The sequence below is a fragment of the Lemur catta genome, chromosome 21 (genome assembly GCF_020740605.2).
Source record: "Lemur catta isolate mLemCat1 chromosome 21, mLemCat1.pri, whole genome shotgun sequence".
Lineage (NCBI taxonomy): Eukaryota > Metazoa > Chordata > Mammalia > Primates > Lemuridae > Lemur > Lemur catta.
Window position 1 is genome coordinate 33,873,392 of NC_059148.1, and position 17,981 is coordinate 33,891,372.

Genomic DNA, 17,981 nt, shown 5'->3' on the forward strand with positions numbered 1-17,981 from the left:
GTGCCACCCTCGGGGCCCCTGAAGGTGTCCCTCGAAGGCACCCGGGGGCCTCAGATCTGAGCGAACCCCTGGCTCCGTTTCTCAGCCACCAGCTGGGGGAGGTTCCACTCCAGTCCCTGTTCCTTCGAGCACTTTGCTTTGGGAGATGCTGGATACAACGTGATAATGACGGTGACGACCTCGATAGGGTCTATGTGGCATTTTCCTTCCCAACTCTGCGGGGCGAGGAAAATAAGGCTTCGGGAAGGTCATCGTGCTCAAGGTCACACGCTTGGCTGAGTGACAGATCGGGGACCAGAGTCCAGATCTCCCGCCTGCTGCATCTAAGAAGATGCACCATGACTTGCCAGCCAGGCCTCCTTGGTCCGGCAAGGGGTGGCAGGTTCTGGTATGTTCCGGGAGGTGGGGCAGGGACAGAGACTGTTTGTTTTTTTTTGGAGACAGTCTCGCTCTGTCGCCCGGGCTAGAGTGCCGTGGTGTCAGCCTAGCTCACAGCAGCCTCAGACTCCTGGGCTCCAGCGATCCTCCTGCCTCAGCCTCCCGAGTAGCTGGGACTACAGACGTGTGCCACCGCACCCGGCCCAGGACAGTGACTTTGTGACAGGAACCTGGGGACGCAGAGACGCCGAGGAGGCCGTCCTCAACCCTGGCTGTGACGGCCAGCTCAGAGGGACAGCTCGTCTGTGCAGCAGAGAGAATCACGGAGCGCGACCCTCCGCCGGGGAGAAGCACGAGCTCGATGTGACGCAGACACGCAAGCAGACATGCTGGGGACCGTGGCCTCGGGTCCGCGAGACGCTGCTGCATTCCGGCTGCCCAGAGACCCGCCCGTGCGTCAGGCCCTGCTGGGGCGCTTGGGCTCCAAATGCAGAGAGACAGGCATGGCCCCTTTGGGGACACCCTACCCTGGGTCTCACGTTCCCTTCCTTGGTGGCAGAAACAGGTCTCCAATGGGCTCCGGTTTCCGCTGGACCCGCCTCTCCTACCTGGTTGGCAGCTGGAACCCGGGGACACGGGCTAGCGGCCGTCACAGCCACACGGCTGGGCGCCAGAGACGACCCGCTTCCATCGAGGGTTTTTCTGGCTCCCGGAAAATCCTCGGGAATTCACTGACCACTCCTGCTTCCAACGGAGCCTCACGCGACGTGAAATTCTTCTGAGAAGTGGCCGAAGAACAGCCACCAACGTGCCTTCTCTGAATGCAACAGGGTAAGTACGAGATGGGTTTCCCCGGTGTCATCGAAATGTCAATTTTAAAAAGTGTATTTGCAGAGCGGCTGTCCTCCGATTATGCTCTCGTGTGGGCTCAGGCTGGTGGCGATGTTTCCTCCTCTGCCCCTCAGCCAGGGCACCCTGAGCTGGGTGGCTCGGGCCGGTTCGATCCAGCCGGGGCCAACCCGGGCGAAGGCCGCCGGGTGGGGTCCGGTCCAGGCTGCCCCCCGGCCTCCTCCGGGCTTGGCTGGAACTTCTGCCCTGGACGCCCCTGCCCGCCGTGGTCTGGCTTGCGTGTCGTGAGCGTGTCGGCGGCTCCCAGCCCCGCTGCTGGGTGAGGTCGCTGCAACGCAAGGAATATTCTGGAAGGGAGTAGACGGTGCTTTATAACAGTGACGCCAGTCCTCCTTCAACATCGCTGTTTGGAGATCATTTCCCGGCTCAGGGATCGGTCCAAACGCCTCACTCCTCCAGCCGTTGGGCATTTAGCTGCGACCTACTCTTGTAGCGAACCCCGAAGGCCGGGGCTGTCCCCACTCTGGTGACATCAGCAGCAGCAGCAGCAGCGGTACCCGTGGGAAGCTTTCTCCCTGTTCTCCAGGCCCAATTCAAGGTCTGCCCCGTGGCTATGCTGTCCTGGTGGCCCCAGCGGAGTGAGATCCTCCGTTCCCTGCCCTCCTGGGGGCCCCCCACCCTGTGCCCCTCTGGTGGCTGTAACCACTTCCACCTTGCGGGGTCTTATCTGCCCCCTCGGACTGCGAGGTGCCCCAGGAGGGCTCCCCTCCAGCACCCAGCTGCTTCCCACGGGCCCCTACGCATGCAACGCTCGCATGGCTGGCGGATACCGCGGGCCCCCGCCATGCTGAGGGCCCTGTCGGCAGACGCGGCGGGAGGTCCCCCAGCAACTGTCACTCCGTCAGATCTGAAGGTGGGGGGATGAGGTCTCGGGGGTTCATCCTGGCCACCAGACAGACATCATAGCTGTCGTGCATGAGGACGTTGACGGCTACCACGTTCCACTGGTTTTCCCAGGGGTCCAGCTCCAGTATTTCTTTGGAGATGACCTCATGGCGATCTGAAAAAAAAAAAAACAGCAAAGTGGGAAGACAAAAATCTCTTGGGGGGAATTTGTGTTCCAAAGCCATCGTCGGTGTATTGAATAACGTGTTCTAAAAGGCACCGTTGGCCGGGCGCGGTGGCTCACGCCTGTCACCCCAGCACTCTGGGAGGCCGAGGCGGGAGGATCGCTCGAGGTCAGGAGTTCGAGGCCAGCCTGAGCAAAAGCGAGACTCCGTCTCTACTAAAAATAGAAAGAAATTAGCTGGACAGCTAAAAATATATATAGAAAAATGAGCAGGGCGTGGTGGCGCATGCCTGTAGTCCCAGCTCCTCGGGAGGCTGAGGCAGGAGGATCGCTGGAGCTCAGGAGTTGGAGGCTGCTGTGAGCGAGGCTGACGCCACGGCACTCTAGCCCGGGTGACAGAGCCAGACTCTGTCTCAAAAAACAAACAAACAAACAAAAAAACAAAGCCTGGGAGGAAGAGGCCGCTGAGTCTCAAAGAGCCCGAGGCTGGCACAAGGGCCCAAGCAGGGGCTTCGTGGGCGGGCTGAGCCCTCCAGGAGCAGCTCCTTTTGGGGACAGATTCAGAATCCATCCGGGGGGCAGCCTGAGCCGGACGACATGGGGTGGGTCTCCGGTATTGAGCTCATCGTGGCGGTTACGGCCAAGACGACCACTGTACAAGCCCAAGAAAGGCGGGGTGTTTGTGTGCCAAGCACGGGCACGGGAATCTTTTGTTCCTGAAGCTACAATGTTGTCATCTCTCGGATGTTCTTAGAGCAGGGAACAGGTTCCTGCCGCTAGGTGTCGTCTGCCACCAGCCTGTCCTCGCTTTGCCTCTGGGATGGGCCGTTTCTGCCTCTTTGGCTTCAAGAACCGGCCTGGTGGGCTTTGGCCGTGGGCATTTCAGCTTCACCCCCGTCATGAGTGTCAAACGCAAAGCTGATTACTTTGCGGGGAGAGGAGGGGAAGAGGAGCTCTGACTTTTCTCCTTTAATGACAGCTTTATTATTATTTTTTTTGAGACAGAGTCTGGCTCTGTTGCCCAGGCTAGAGTGCCGTGGCGTCAGCCTCGCTCACAGCAACCTCAGCCTCCCGGGCTCAAGCGATCCTCCTGCCTCAGCCTCCCCAGTAGCTGGGACTACAGGCATGCGCCACCACGCCCGGCTCATTTTTCTATGTATTTTTAGTTGTCCGGCTAATTTGTTTCTATTTTTAGTAGAGACAGGGTCTCGCTCTTGCTCAGGCTGGTCTCGAACTCCTGACCTCGAGCGATCCTCCCGCCTCGGCCTCCCAGGGTGCTGGGGTGACAGGCGTGAGCCACCGCGCCCGGCCCTATTTCAGAAATGCTTTCAAGGGATATATCTCAAGTGGTGGTTGTGGAGTAGGAATAAGAAAGTCTCGTGAGGCTTGATGGATAAAGGAAAACCCAACACTGCTGGTTGGTCCTCTACTTTCACCTACCTGTTCTTCCTGTTTTAAAAATCTCTCCTTTAGTGCTCCTATCAGGTAAGAGGTGACCTCCCCCATTTCTCTTCTTTTCATAAGCAACTACTACGTGCTGCGTCTGCCGTGCGCAGCCGCATTGTCACCTAGACCCTGCTGAATCCTTACAACAGCCTGACCATGTGACAGCTGCTTTTGTAGATGTGGAAACCTGGGCCCGGAGGCTTGGTGGGTCACTCGGGGAGTCCTGAACTCTGAGAGTCTCCCCTGGTGATCGGGTCACCGGGTCAGGGAGGTCGAATCAACACCAAAGGAGGTTTCAAGACATTTAAAACAGGAGCGGTACCTGCGCCGTGGAATCCCCCGCAGACGTAGAGCTTCCCGTCCACGGCTCCCGCGTTGGTAGAGTTGGTTCGCAGGGAGAGGAGGGGACTGGGCATGGGGGGCCCCTTTCGCCAGAAGTCCCCATCCGGGTTGTAGATTTCCACGACATCCAGGCACTGTCGCACCTGGCCCTTGTCCCGACCTACGCAGCCAATGCCACCTACAGGGGGTGACACACCGGTGTGACGATTAAAGACTGGGACTCGGGCCGGGCGCGGGGGCTCACGCCTGTCACCCCAGCACTCTGGGAGGCCGAGGCGGGAGGATCGCTCGAGGTCAGGAGTTCGAGGCCAGCCTGAGCAAGAGCGAGACCCCGTCTCTAGTAAAAATAGAAAGAAATGATCTGGACAGCTAAAAATATATATAGAAAAACTAGCCGGGCGTGGTGGCGCATGCCTGTAGTCCCAGTTACTCGGGAGGCTGAGGCAGGAGGATCGCTTGAGCCCAGGAGTCTGAGGTTGCTGTGAGCGAGGCTGACGCCACGGCACTCACTCTAGCCCGGGTGACAGAGCCAGACTCTCTCAAAGATAAAATAAAATAGAAAAAAAAAAGAAAGAAAACCAAAACCTGCGAACTGCTTTGATCACCTGGTTTTTACCATGTGCATCGCTGACTGAGGAATTAATCACATACTGTCTCGTGACCACGTGCATTTTACACTGTTCACCCATCCTTGCGTTAGTCAGACGGTCTTGTCACTGTCCCCTTGCGTTCCCATCTTGCACGCTGGCCTGCGGTCGCCGGCGTTGCCCTCCCGCTACCTAGCGCGGTGCCTGGCGCATTGTGTGTCTGGAAGGAGTGAAGAAGGAGCCGTTTAACTTTCTAGATGCTTCTGCACCTTATATATCACTGGCCCCGCCACCCGGAACTCAGTGCATCTAAGAGGATTGCTGGGAACAGCTCATTTGCACCATGGCTGGAAGAGGGCTTTGGAGGAAAAGGTTTTTTTTTTTTTTTTCTCTTCTTTGCTGATGGAGGCTGGCCTGCTTCCTGTCTCCGTTGGGATCCGGGGACTGGGGCTATCCACTCGGGAAGCTCTTAGTCTTTTCTCTCCTATCCGACCGGATAAATAATTTAGCCCACGCTGGTGCCAAGTCTGAGGTGTGGCGTTCCTGGGGCCGGGGACACACGCTGGCCTTGGTGAACAGCACAGCTCTGCTATTCGTGGGCCTTCTTTCGACGTGGCCGTGTGCCGGCGAGAGGTTTCAGAGCCACAGGACAAGCGGGATTTCCTACTTGGGGGTCGAGAAGGCCAGAAAGAAAAGGAACTTACACTGGTGGCGACTGAGCCCAGCAACCCACCCGGGGAGGTAAGAATCAGGTGGTTCAGTTGTGTGTTTCTGTAACGCCCAAGAGATGTCATTAGGCTACTTTGTGTCGCCGCCACTTTGGAAGGCAGGTCGCGGGGAGCCGGGCTGGGGTGCGTCGGGCCACCAACCCCCTTAGTCTAATTCAAAAGTTTCCCCGGAAATTCGCCATCAGAAAGGAATCCTCAACATCACGCGTGTAAAGAATAGGTATCGTTGTCTTGACTTTTGCCATAAAGTGCTTTGTCTTTTTTTTTTTTTTTTTTTTTGCTGGATTTAATTAAATGCTCAGTCCTTGCTCTACAAGACGGATCTTTGGAATTTGTCCCCTGTTCTGTTTGGGTGGCCGGCAGTTCCCAGGTGCCACTCCAGAGGTGACAAGGGCTTCCAGGGGGGGCTCTGGCTTTGTCTGTGACCGTTAGAGCCCGAACACCTTCTGTGCCTCACTTGGATGTCATCCCGTCACCGGGTCCCCTCCGTTAGCGGCAGGCTTAATGAGCTTAAAACTGAAGGTGCATCTCGATGAGATAAATAGTCAGATAAAAGCACGATCTTTATTAATAACTCAGCACCGGCTCTACGAGAGAGAGAGATCTTTTGATGGGAGAACTCCTAGGGTAGGATCGGCACGACTGCAGAATTGCAATGAGATACCTCCGTATCTTTAATTTATACGGACCTCTCAGCGCGATTTTCTTCATTCGAAAACAGACAGATGAACAGAAATTATCTGTGCGAGTTAGACCCAGATGAACCCTCAAATGCAAAGGTTAGACCTGGTTTTTATTTTGGGGTGTGTGCGTGGGAGGAGGAGAAGATTATAGAAAAGAGGACAGTCCCTCCCTCTCTTTTTTTTCTATTCTATGAAAATATAAACTTCTTATTTTTCTTTCTTTCTTTCTTTTTTTTTTTTTTTGAGACAGAGTCTGGCTCTGTCGCCCGGGCTAGAGTGCCGTGGCGTCAGCCTCGCTCACAGCAACCTCAGACTCCCGGGCTCAAGCGATCCTCCTGCCTCAGCCTCCCGAGTAGCTGGGACTACAGGCATGCGCCACCACGCCCGGCTCATTTTTCTATACATAATTTTAGTTGTCCAGATAATTTCTTTCTATTTTTCAGTAGAGACGGGGTCTCGCTCTTGCTCAGGCTGGTCTCGAACTCCTGACCTCGAGCGATCCTCCCGCCTCGGCCTCCCAGAGTGCTGGGGTGACAGGCGTGAGCCACCGCACCCGGCCTCATTCCCATTTCAAGATCTAAGACTTGGTCGTCTAATGAGGACCTATCACTACTGTTTTTGCATTCCAAGGCACTAGAAAACACTGCAAAAATAATTTTGCTCTGAATAAGCCCATGGACTTTCATTTCATCTTGTTTGACTGGACTCTAGAAAACAAGAAATAAAAGAGAATTTTGCGCTAGTCACGTAGATGCTTGAACTGGGATGCTGGAGGAAGGGAAGATATTTCATTGCTTTCTGAGGCAAAGTGCTGAGAGAAATAAAAGTGGTTACGCCGTTAGCGATCTGCTGCTTCTTACCCAGGACATAAATCTCGCCGTTGACGACGGCCGTGCTGAATCGGTACTTGGAGTAGTTCATGGGCGCCCGCTCCCGCCATCGGTCTTGGCTGGGGTCATATTCCAACAGCTTGTTGCTTAATCGATCAGGTTCTTCGTCCGGAAGATCCATCTGCATGAAATATGACAGCCAATATAGTGACGTGCCATTTACAGATCTCCCTGAGTACCCGGACGCGATTAATCAAAGCAGACAGCCGAGGAGATACATAGAGGTTAAGTAGCCACTCACACTCGCAGACCCACCGAACCCCGTGAGTTGGGGTTACAAGGACATTATCATTATCAGAGGAATTTAGATTAGGAAATAATTGGGCTAAGATGTTCGGTTATAGCAAACAGTCTGTGATGTTAGCAGTGAAAAGTTAAGGCTTAAAAAAAAAAAACAAGTGAAGTGACCGCAAAGCCTCAAAAATGGAACCAAGCTCTCTTAAACAGTATTTAAACTGTAATTCTATTTTACCGAGCTTTATAGTTCTGAATTTTTTTTTTTTTTTTTTTTTTTGAGACAGAGTCTCACTCTGTCGCCCGGTCTGGAGTGCCGTGGCGTCAGCCTCGCTCACAGCAACCTCAGACTCCTGGGCTCCAGCGATCCTCCTGCCTCAGCCTCCCGAGTAGCTGGGACCACAGGCATGTGCCACCACGCCGGCTCATTTTTTCCTATGTATTTTTAGCTGTCCAGATCATTTCTTTCTATTTTTAGTAGAGACGGGGTCTCGCTACATTGCCCAGGCTGGTCTCGAACTCCTGACCTCGAGCGATCCTCCTGCCTCGGCCTCCCAGAGTGCTGGGGTGACAGGCGTGAGCTACCTCGCCTGGCTTGCTTTAACACTTTAAAAACCTTAAGTTTAGATTCTATAAAATAGAAAGCATGTTTCCAAGAGGTAAGTCATACCCTTGTCTTTTAGTATTCAACCATTGCAACATAGCAGCCGGACAGCACAGCCATGCCAAAGGGGGGATAAATAGGAAATTTGTTCACCTGAGGGGTCCAGCCTCCGATCACATAAAGCTTGTTATTCACTGTCACCACCGCGTGACACGCCAGTTGCAGTGGAAGGGGAGACACCCTTTTCCAGCTGTCTCGTTCCACGGAATACTTATCAACACAGTTTGTGATGAGATACTGGTTTTTGATTTTCATCTGGCCTCCTATAACGTAGAGTTCGTTATGGACGCTGCCCAGGGCGTATAGCTCTCGAAATTCGGTCGTGCATAACTTTTCCCAGAACTGGTTTCCTCTATCATGATACCTGCAAATTAACAGAGAGAGAGAGAGAGAAGCCGGGATTAGTGTTACCCCAGAAATTGTTTCTAACTGAGCTTCTTTTCTAGCTAAAACCAATGAGATACGGTGCTTCCAATTAGAGGAAAAAAAAAACATTAATACAAGATAGTGGTATGGGCTTGGTTTTTTTTTTTTTTCCTGGAGATTTAGAAACAAAATATGATGTGCCTAAAAATTATCAACCGCACATACCTGAAGAATTTTAGGTAAAATAGATAGAAAAAATATAGATTATCCAGGACTAGCCTTCTCTTCCTAATTCCGGTAGGGGAAGGGGAATCAAGATCAAATGGGAAATTATTTCAGTAAATCACTTGTAATTTTAACATACAACAAGTAAAAATAAAGAAAAATGTATTATTTTGTAGACAAGAAATAATCACTGTAATACTGCATTAAAGAAATCACAGTTTGAGGGTAGAGAATCTCAAAATATCTCAATTCATAAATTTCTAACAGGATGCTACAGAATGTGTAGACGTAAGAATTGTTGTAGTTCTAACTGGCTTAAAACTGGGTCAAGAGCACTGTCCAGGCCGGGCGCGGTGGCTCACGCCTGTCACCCCAGCACTCTGGGAGGCCGGGGCGGGAGGATCGCTCGAGGTCAGGAGTTCGAGACCAGCCTGAGCAAGAGCGAGACCCCGTCTCTACTAAAAATAGAAAGAAATTAGCCGGACAAATAAAAATATATATAGAAAAAATGAGCCGGGCGTGGTGGCACGTGCCTGTAGTCCCAGCTACTCGGGAGGCTGAGGCAGGAGGATCGCTTGAGCCCAGGAGTCTGAGGTTGCTGTGAGCGAGGCTGACACCACGGTTTTCTAGCTCGGGTGACAGAGTGAGACTCTGTCTCCAAAAAAAAAAAAAAAAAAAGTTCTGTTTGGAAACAAATGAGGGAATTACGATATGAGTGTTTTGTACAGAGTAAGATTTTAACGTGTAGACTACTTATTTTGCATCAAATGCCTGACAGTTAATCACATTTTGGAGACTTCCCCAGGTGTTTTAGGTCAACTCTTACATTCTTCCCCAAAGATAACTTTTTACTTCCACTGGACAGAGAGGTTGGAAGGTTTGCTCCTTTGCTAGAGGGTGTGGCTGGCTTGTCACAACTGAATGCAGACAGTTATCAAACCGTACGATGGCTGTCTTCCGTGTAATTCCAGGCAGGTTTTTAAAAACAAAGCAATGTATTATGCCCTACCATAGAGATAAATAAATAAAGCTAAGAGTGAGAAATATTAATACAATGGGATAGAGACATGACCACGTTTAACTTATGCATATTCAACTATATGTTGTTTTTTTTTTTTTTTGAGACAGAGTCTGGCTCTGTCACCCAGGCTAGAGTGCCATGGCGTCAGCCTCACTCACAGCAGCCTCAGACTCCTGGGCTCAAGCGATCCTCCTGCCTCGGCCTCCCGAGTAGCTGGAACCACAGGCATGCACCGCCACACCCAGCTAACTTTTTTTCTATATATTTTTAGTTGTCCAGATAATTTCTTTCTATTTTTTAGTAGAGACGGGGTCTCGGTCTTGCTCAGGCTGGTCTCGACCTCCTGACCTCGAGCGATCCTCCCGCCTCGGCCTCCCAGAGTGCTGGAATCACAGGCATGAGCCACCGTGCCCGGCCTCTAGGCAGGTTTTTAAAAACAAAGCCATGTATTATGCCCCACCATATGGATAAATAAATAAAGCTAAAAGTGAGACCTATTAATACAGTGGGATGGAGACATGACCACGTTTAACTTATGCAAATTCAACTATATGTTTTTAACAATTCAAGGAAGAGGCAAAAATGACTTCAAAATGTGGGCGATTTCATTGTGAACATCATCTATATGCTGTACTTATATTTTGGGTCATACATACACACACACACACACACACACACACACACACACATTCTGCACACCATTCCTCCTGAAGAAACTTACAGGGGAATAATTTTGACTCCTTGTCATTTAAGACGTGCCCGCTCTTTCCCTACTACTTTCTGCTTTTGTTGCTAACATCAGAGCAAGGTAATTACACAGATTTGCTTCCGGATACAAACCTGTAGATTTCAACGTTCCTGTTCTTCTGTCGGGACAGCTTCGAGGGGCTCGCTTCTCCGGCCACAATGACACTGTTGTTCTCCGTGACGACGCCGGTGCACACCGTCCCCAACCCCTCCCCGTACTTGGGGGAGGAGATGTAGCAGGTTTTCCGAGCTACGGGGTCGTAGCAGAAACTCGCGTCTCCGTAGCTCCTGTGCCTCGATCGGATTCCCGAAGAGTTGTTGCCGATGCAGAGCAGGAGGCTGGCGGTCTCCATGCCGTAGCGCAGATTTAGCAAGTGCTGCTGGGGGGCCTTGGTGGCTTTGAAGGCGTTTTGAATCATATCGATGCAGTCCGCATCACAGAGAAGCATTGGGTTCCTCTTTAGCGCTTGTCTTAAAAAGGATGCACTGACGAGCTCCAGCCTGACATGCTTCAAAAGCTCCACGAGGTGCTCCGTGCGAGAGTCTCGGCTGTGATTGACCCACCTGAGCACTAAATCCAGGATGGTCTCCTCCCTGGAGATGTTCAGATCGTCCGATCTAACCAGCGCCAGAAGCTGGTGCCCTTCGATCTCCAGGATTTCTTCGTGCAGGCTCGCCTCGGCGAAGTGCTGGTATAGATACTTTCTCGACTGATCGGCTAGATCTTCCGCCGCGATCTGTTTGGCGAAGTGATAGATGCCCACGCAGTTGGAGGCGTCCACGTGGTCCATCATGTACTTCTGACACGCGGCGAACACGTCTTCCATCTGCATGAAGTAGGCGGCCGTGGCGACCGTCTGCACGTTGGCGTGGTTGATCTCTAAGGCCGCGCTGTACATGTAATTTAAAATCACCGACACGCTCTCCGCTGTGACGTCATGGAGCACGACTTCCCTCTGGGAACACTCGAGGAGTCCGCAGGTGAACATGGCCTTGAAGTAAGGGCTGAAGGCGGCCAGGACGAGCCGGTGACACGGAAACCGCTCCTCTTCCGCGATCAGCACCACGTCGATCATTTCTGCTGATGTTTTCATGCTCTTAATTCTATTCAGGAAACGCAAGCTGTGCTCGTATTCTTCTCTTCCCTCGATCTCGCACGCCATGATCCACTCTCCGAGGTTTCTCAGTAACATTTAAATGTAGCTGGACTCCCCAGGGGCTGTTGGCATGGCTGACGGCTCACCAGGTAGCAGAGATGGCGGGAAACACTCCTGAGGGAAAGGAAAGCAGTTTTCTTCTAAGAAAAAAAAAAAAAAATTCTCTATAATTTAGGTATGGCAGCGTTAGTTTTCAGGATTATTATTATTATTCATTTATTTTTTTTAAAGACAGAGTCTCGCTCTGTCACCCGGGCTAGAGTGCCGTGGCGTCAGCCTCGCTCACAGCAGCCTCCAACTCCTGGGCTCAAGCGATCCTCCTGCCTCAGCCTCCCGAGTAGCTGGGACTACAGGCATGTGCCACCACGCCCGGCTAACTTTTGTATACATATTTTTAGCTGTCCAGATCATTTCTTTCTATTTTTAGTAGAGATGGGGTCTCACTCTTGCTCAGGCTGGTCTCGAACTCCTGATCTCGAGCGATCCTCCCGCCTCGGCCTCCCAGAGTGCTGCGGTGACAGGCGTGAGCCACCGCACCCGGCCTCGGCCCCCATTCTTAGGGAAAAAAATGAAGCCTCTTGTTGACATGACTTAAGCCAGAGATCACAAACTGGCTGATCGCAGACCTATTTTTTTTCCCGGGGGCGGGGGGGGGGTGCTGGTAAATTAGTTGTCAACATGCTTAAGTTGAAACACTCCAGCGTCTACAGAAAAACTCAGAGACACGGCAACCGATGAGTCCTTAACTCCCACGTACCAACAGTGGGTGGGACCTCAGGGGCCCACGGCCACCTGGCACAAGGCACATCCGGTCACCAATCACCCTGCGCTCGTTATCCCCGATTGAGTGTCACTCATTATTTATAATCCTCACGCTGTTGCACCCCGGTCCATTTACATCATCCTACGGCCACTGAAACCGGTGACCCGTGGTTCATACGATTCCCCTGTCCACACCCTGCTTTGCATCAGCCTCTTGCTCCAACCCTACAACTTGCAGAGGATGCCAGAAAACGGCTCAGAACTCCTGCACCACCCTGAGCTTCCTTCTCGTATGCAAAAAATAAAAAACAAAAAACGTGTTTAATTGAATAGTACTAATTCCTCCCACACCACGAGGCATTTCATGGCAGCCTGGTGCATGGAGGAAAAGGCCAGGAGGACGACTTTGCTCGGCCTAACTGACACTATCTCGCCTTGTCACGGTGCTTTTAACTTTCCAACGTGCCTTAGGACGCATGCGAGCTCACTGACACGCAGGGCAGCTGTCTTCCTGGCTTTGGAGTCCGGAGTTGCTCGGGGACACCCGGGACGTTGATTGCATTTAAGCGACCCCTTTGCAGCGCCAGGCCCCGCGCGTGCCAGGTGCACGGGGGACACCCGGGACCCCAAAGGCCACACGTGCCCCTGGCTTTGGGGCGCTTGCAGTCCAGCTAGGAAGGCAAAAAAAAAAGAAAAAGAAAAAGAAATGAGTCAGTGGGAGAACTCAGGGAGGGATAAAAATAGAAGGCGAGGACACAGGCGACACATGAGGGACAGGACCCCTCCCCCCTCCCCCCTCCCGGGCAGGTGGCCCCGCAGGGACAGCCCTGGTGACCCGAGCTGGCCCCCCGCGGACCCGGAAGTGCCCAGGGCCCCCGGGGCTACCCCGGGCTTGCAGCTCGGCCCGCGTCCCCTACTCACGCGGGTGTCGCCCGGCCCCAGGTGTCGCCCGCCCGCGATGGCGCCGGCCAGGGGGCCCGACTGCGCCTGCGCCGGCCCAGCGGTATAAATAGCCGGCGCGGGGACGGCCTGGGGACGACGGCCCGCGGAGGGGGAGGAGGACGCTGGCGGCGTTTCAGAGGTGACAGGTGTCCGGCCTCGGCCCGGGACGACCCCGGGCAGCCCTGAGCGTGCGCGGCCATTCCCGCGCTCCAGAGGGAGGCGGCAGCCCGCCGGCCGCCGCTCTGCGCCTGCGCACGCCCTCCGCTGGCGTCATCGCGCCGCCCGTGCGCCGCTCTGCGCCTGCGCACGGGCTTCCCGCGCTTCCCCGCGTGCCGCTCTGCGCCTGCGCACGGGCTTCGCGCGCTGGCCCCCGCGTGCCGCTCTGCGCCTGCGCACGCCCTCCGCCGGCGTCCTCGTGCCGCCCGCGCGGCGCTCTGCGCCTGCGCACGGGCTTCGCGCGCTGGCCCGCGGGCCGCAGCGACTCCAGCTCCGCCGGGAACCGAGGACACGTTGTCGCAGACGCTCCGGAGCCGGGACTTTGAAGCGATGGCAAGTCTTGCACTCCTCGTTTTTAAACTGAGAACGGACCGAAAAAGCCGCGAATGCGGACTCATGACGTGTGGCCTCCGCAGTCCGGAGGCCGATTTAGGTTTTGGAGGCTGATTTAGATTCTGGAGGCCAATTTAGATTCTAGAATCTGGAGGCTGATTTAGATTTTGGAGTCAGAAGGCCGATTTAGATTCTTGAGTGTGAAGGCCGATTTGGATTCTGGGGTCCGGAGGCCGATTTAGATTCTGGAGGCCGATTTAGATTCTGGAGGCCGATTTAGATTCCAGAGTCCGGAGGCCGATTTAGATTCTGGGGTCTGGAGGCCGATTTAGATTTTGGAATCTGGAGGCCGATTTAGATTCCGGGGTCCGGAGGCCAATTTAGATTTTGGAATCTGGAGGCCGATTTAGATTCCGGGGTCCGGAGGCCGATTTAGATTTTGGAATCTGGAGGCCGATTTAGATTCTGGGGTCCGGAGGCCGATTTAGATTCTGGAATCTGGAGGCCGATTTAGATTCCGGGGTCCGGAGGCCGATTTAGATTCTGGAATCTGGAGGCCGATTTAGATTCTGGAATCTGGAGGCCGATTTAGATTCCGGGGTCCGGAGGCCGATTTAGATTCTTGGGTCTGGAGGCCGATTTAGATTCTGGAATCTGGAGGCCGATTTAGATTCTGGGGTCCGGAGGCCGATTTAGATTCTGGGATCCGGAGGCCGATTTAGATTCCGGGGTCTGGAGGCCGATTTAGATTCCGGGGTCTGGAGGCCGATTTAGATTCTTGGGTCTGGAGGCCGATGTAGATTCTTGGGTCTGGAGGCCGATGTAGATTCTTGGGTCTGGAGGCCGATTTAGATTCTTGGGTCTGGAGGCCGATGTAGATTCTTGGGTCTGGAGGCTGATTTAGATTCTGGAGGGGTCTGGAGGCCGATTTAGATTCTGGAGGGGTCTGGAGGCCGATTTAGATTCTGGAGTCCGGAGGCCGATTTAGATTCTGGAGGGGTCTGGAGGCTGATTTAGATTCCGAGGTCTATCACTAAAGTCACATCAGTCAATTCTCAAAATATCTATTTGCCAAAGGGTGAATGAAGTGTTACTATTTATCAAATCTGCCGATTTACCAAAATCTGGACTTGAGGGCTGCGTGTCTTGAACATACTGCGTGTGAGCACCTGCTGCTTTACCGAGGGGTCACTTGTCGCTCGTTTTCTACGTCCTGCTCGTGCCTGCCGAGTCTCTCCCCCTCCGCCGCCTCTTCTTCAGATCTTTTCTTTTATCTCCTTCCACTCAAAGCTTCATTTTCAGCCTTCTTCGCTCTCTTACAATGTTGCGTTGTTTTTCTGTATTCCTTTGGGCAGACTTTGACATTTGGGATTCATTTATTGCTCTATTCTGGCCCTTTGAAGCTGGTCTCCCCGTGTCCGGCCCTCTTTGATCACGACTTGACTCTGGGCAGCCGGACACAGGAGCCCTTGTTTTTTCACGCACCCCCTCCCAGCCGTATGGTCCCTGCCTTTGAAAGGAAAAATCCGCACATCAGAAATGCTCTTCCCGACACAGCGTGGCTTGGTGCTCGCCCTGAGCTCTGTCCACGGCTGGCTTGGGCAGTGTCTTCGTTAGGAAAACCCCGGCTCCTAAGTGGAAAAAAAACAAGAGCAACCTGAATATTTCAAACTTGAGTCTGCAGAGCTGCCTGCCGGAGAATGAGGAGTGGATGCATCCAGTTTTATTCTCATCAGATTTCTCCTCTTTTCCTTTGCATAGTCTTCACTCTTGCTAGCCTGCTTCAGTTCCGCTGTATCTTAGTGTCTGTGGAGCGATTTTTAAAAATATGAGCTATTGCTTTCCCTCCTCCCTTCTTCGCCGCGTATTTCCCTAAAATACTTGGCTCCTCTGAGCCGTTTCAAAAACTGTTCCAGTTTCATTGCCTTAGGGGGAGAATCAGAACAGCAGGAAACTGGGGGGAGTGGAAGAAACAGTCTCTTCCATGACACTTTTTTTTTCTTTTATTTTTGAGACAGAGTCTCACTCTGTGGCCCAGACTAGAGTGCCGTGGCGTCAGCCTCGCTCACAGCAACCTCAGACTCCTGGGCTCCAGCGATCCTCCTGCCTCAGCCTCCCGAGTAGCTGGGACGACAGGCATGCGCCACCACGCCCGGCTCATTTTTTTCTATATATATTTTTAGCTGTCCAGCTAATTTCTTTCTAATTTTAGTAGAGACGGGGTCTCGCTCTTGCTCAGGCTGGTCTCGAATTCCTGACCTCGAGCGATCCTCCCGCCTCGGCCTCCCAGAGTGCCGGGGTGACAGGCGTGAGCCACCGCTACTGGCCACATGACACTTTTGATTCCCGACATTCAAGCCCTTTCAGGAAAGCAGTGACTTACGGGCATGCCTAAAACATTTTGGAGGTAACCTAAATCAGAGCAATGGATCCTTTCTGCCTTCTCTGGCCCCTTCCCCAACTGAGGGAAGGAGGGGGTCTCCGAAGGAGAAGGAATGAGGGGGTGTATTTTCCTGGTCTCTGAGGACCAAGACCTACATCCTGTTTGGCTGGACTGAGGGCGAGGAGGTTTTTGGTATCTGGGCAGGGAAGGAACTGGTGTCTCCCTTGCTGAGGGGACAGCCAAAGCCCAGCGAGTGGAAACAGCTCCATAGTGTCTCTGCACAGCAAGGACGCCAGAGGGTCATTTCAGGGACTTGCATGTCCCCAAGGCCCTGATGTGGTGGAAAAAGCCTCTGACCTAGAGGGGCCCATGCAGACAGGCACCCCTCTGGCAGAGGCACCACATCAGGCCTTGGGACATGCAAGTCCCTGAAATGACCCTCTGGCGTCCTTGCTGTGCAGAGACACTATGGAGCTGTTTCCACTCGCTGGGCTTTGGCTGTCCCCTCAGCAAGGGAGACCCCAGTTCCTTCCCTGCCCAGATACCAAAAACCTCCTCGCCCTCAGTCCAGCCAAACAGGATGTAGGTCTTGGTCCTCAGAGACCAGGAAAATACACCCCCCTCATTCCTTCTCCTTCGGAGACCCCCCTCCTTCCCTCAGTTGGGGAAGGGGCCAGAGAAGGCAGAAAGGATCCATTGCTCTGATTTAGGTTACCTCCAAAATGTTTTAGGCATGCCCGTAAGTCACTGCTTTCCTGAAAGGGCTTGAATGTCGGGAATCAAAAGTGTCATGTGGCCCAGTAGCGGTGGCTCACGCCTGTCACCCGGCACTCTGGGAGGCCGAGGCGGGAGGATCGCTCGAGGTCAGGAGTTCGAGCCAGCCTGAGCAAGAGCGAGACCCCGTCTCTACTAAAATAGAAAGAAATTAGCTGGACAGCTAAAAATATATAGAAAAAATGAGCCGGGCGTGGTGGCGCATGCCTGTAGTCCCAGCTACTCGGGAGGCTGAGGCAGGAGGATCGCTGGAGCCCAGGAGTCTGAGGCTTGCTGTGAGCGAGGCTGACGCCACGGCACTCTAGTCTGGGCACAGAGCTGAGACTCTGTCTCAAAAAAAAAAATAAAACAAAAGTAAAAAGAGCCCCTCGAAAGAGAGAGATAAGGAACAGGACCCGAACGCTCCTTATGAGAATCTAACGCCTGCAAATGCAGATTATCATTAGCAGAGAGGTTGCATTACGGTGAGTTGCACGATTATTTCACCACATTAACACGTTACAATGTAACAATGATAGAAACAAAGTACACCATAAATGTAATGCGCTTGAATCATCCTGAAACCGTCCGCCACCCCATCGGTGGGAAAACTGTCTTCCATGAAACCGGTCCCTGGTGCCAAAACGCTCGGGGACTTCTGCCTTAAAGGACTGAACATCTGAGCTCTTCTGGGGAGTAGGATGCGGATGGAAATCTCCTGAATGTGTCTGATGAATCAGCACCCAATTAGATTTGTAAATGAGCGAATTGCCGCCTCCCAGGCCCCGTGGTGGAAACAGCTGTAGCAGAACTGACAGGCCCGCGTGGCTGTCCCTGTCCCACCCGCCCGCCCGGCACTCAGGCTGCGCTCTGATTATGCTGCCCAGCAGGTGGTGGGGCCTGTGATTAGCGGGTCGTGTGGGGCTTGCAGATTGCAAAATGCCTTCTGCTCACTCTCCGCTGGAGTCCCCATGCCACCCGGGCGGTAAATGGCACCTGCCAGGCTGGAACCCCCGTCCGCCGATTGCATATTGTTATACTAGCTGCCTCGTCACCCCTGCTCATTCTGTTCCTTTTGCAGTGTCACACGGGGTCCCCAGATGTGCTAAGTGGGGCTTCTATTGTTTGCTCGCGACAGAGTGTAACAGAGCAGGGCTTTGTGGACTCTGTCCGTGCAGGGGTGACTTGTGTCCCACCCCGGCCCGT

The 17,981-nt window shown here is 53.3% G+C and overlaps 2 protein-coding genes across 2 annotated transcripts in view; one reads left to right on the top strand and one right to left on the bottom strand.

The window, feature by feature from the left end:
- Positions 1-514: 514 nt before the first annotated feature.
- Positions 515-11,452, bottom strand: KBTBD12 (kelch repeat and BTB domain containing 12). Its single transcript, XM_045534249.1, has 5 exons — positions 10,323-11,452; positions 7,964-8,234; positions 6,943-7,093; positions 4,065-4,262; positions 515-2,287 (listed from the first exon to the last, which is right to left on the bottom strand). Exons 1-5 carry the CDS (start codon positions 11,420-11,422, stop codon positions 2,121-2,123), a joined length of 1,887 nt encoding a protein of 628 aa, XP_045390205.1. The 5' UTR covers positions 11,423-11,452; the 3' UTR covers positions 515-2,120.
- The window catches only part of MGLL (monoglyceride lipase), an 81,922-nt gene continuing 64,504 nt past the window's right edge, over positions 564-17,981 (top strand). Inside the window, exon 1 of the mRNA XM_045534251.1 lies at positions 564-1,209. Within this exon, the coding sequence (XP_045390207.1) occupies positions 1,200-1,209 (10 nt within the window). The 5' untranslated portion in view covers positions 564-1,199. The remainder of the gene's footprint in view (positions 1,210-17,981) is intronic.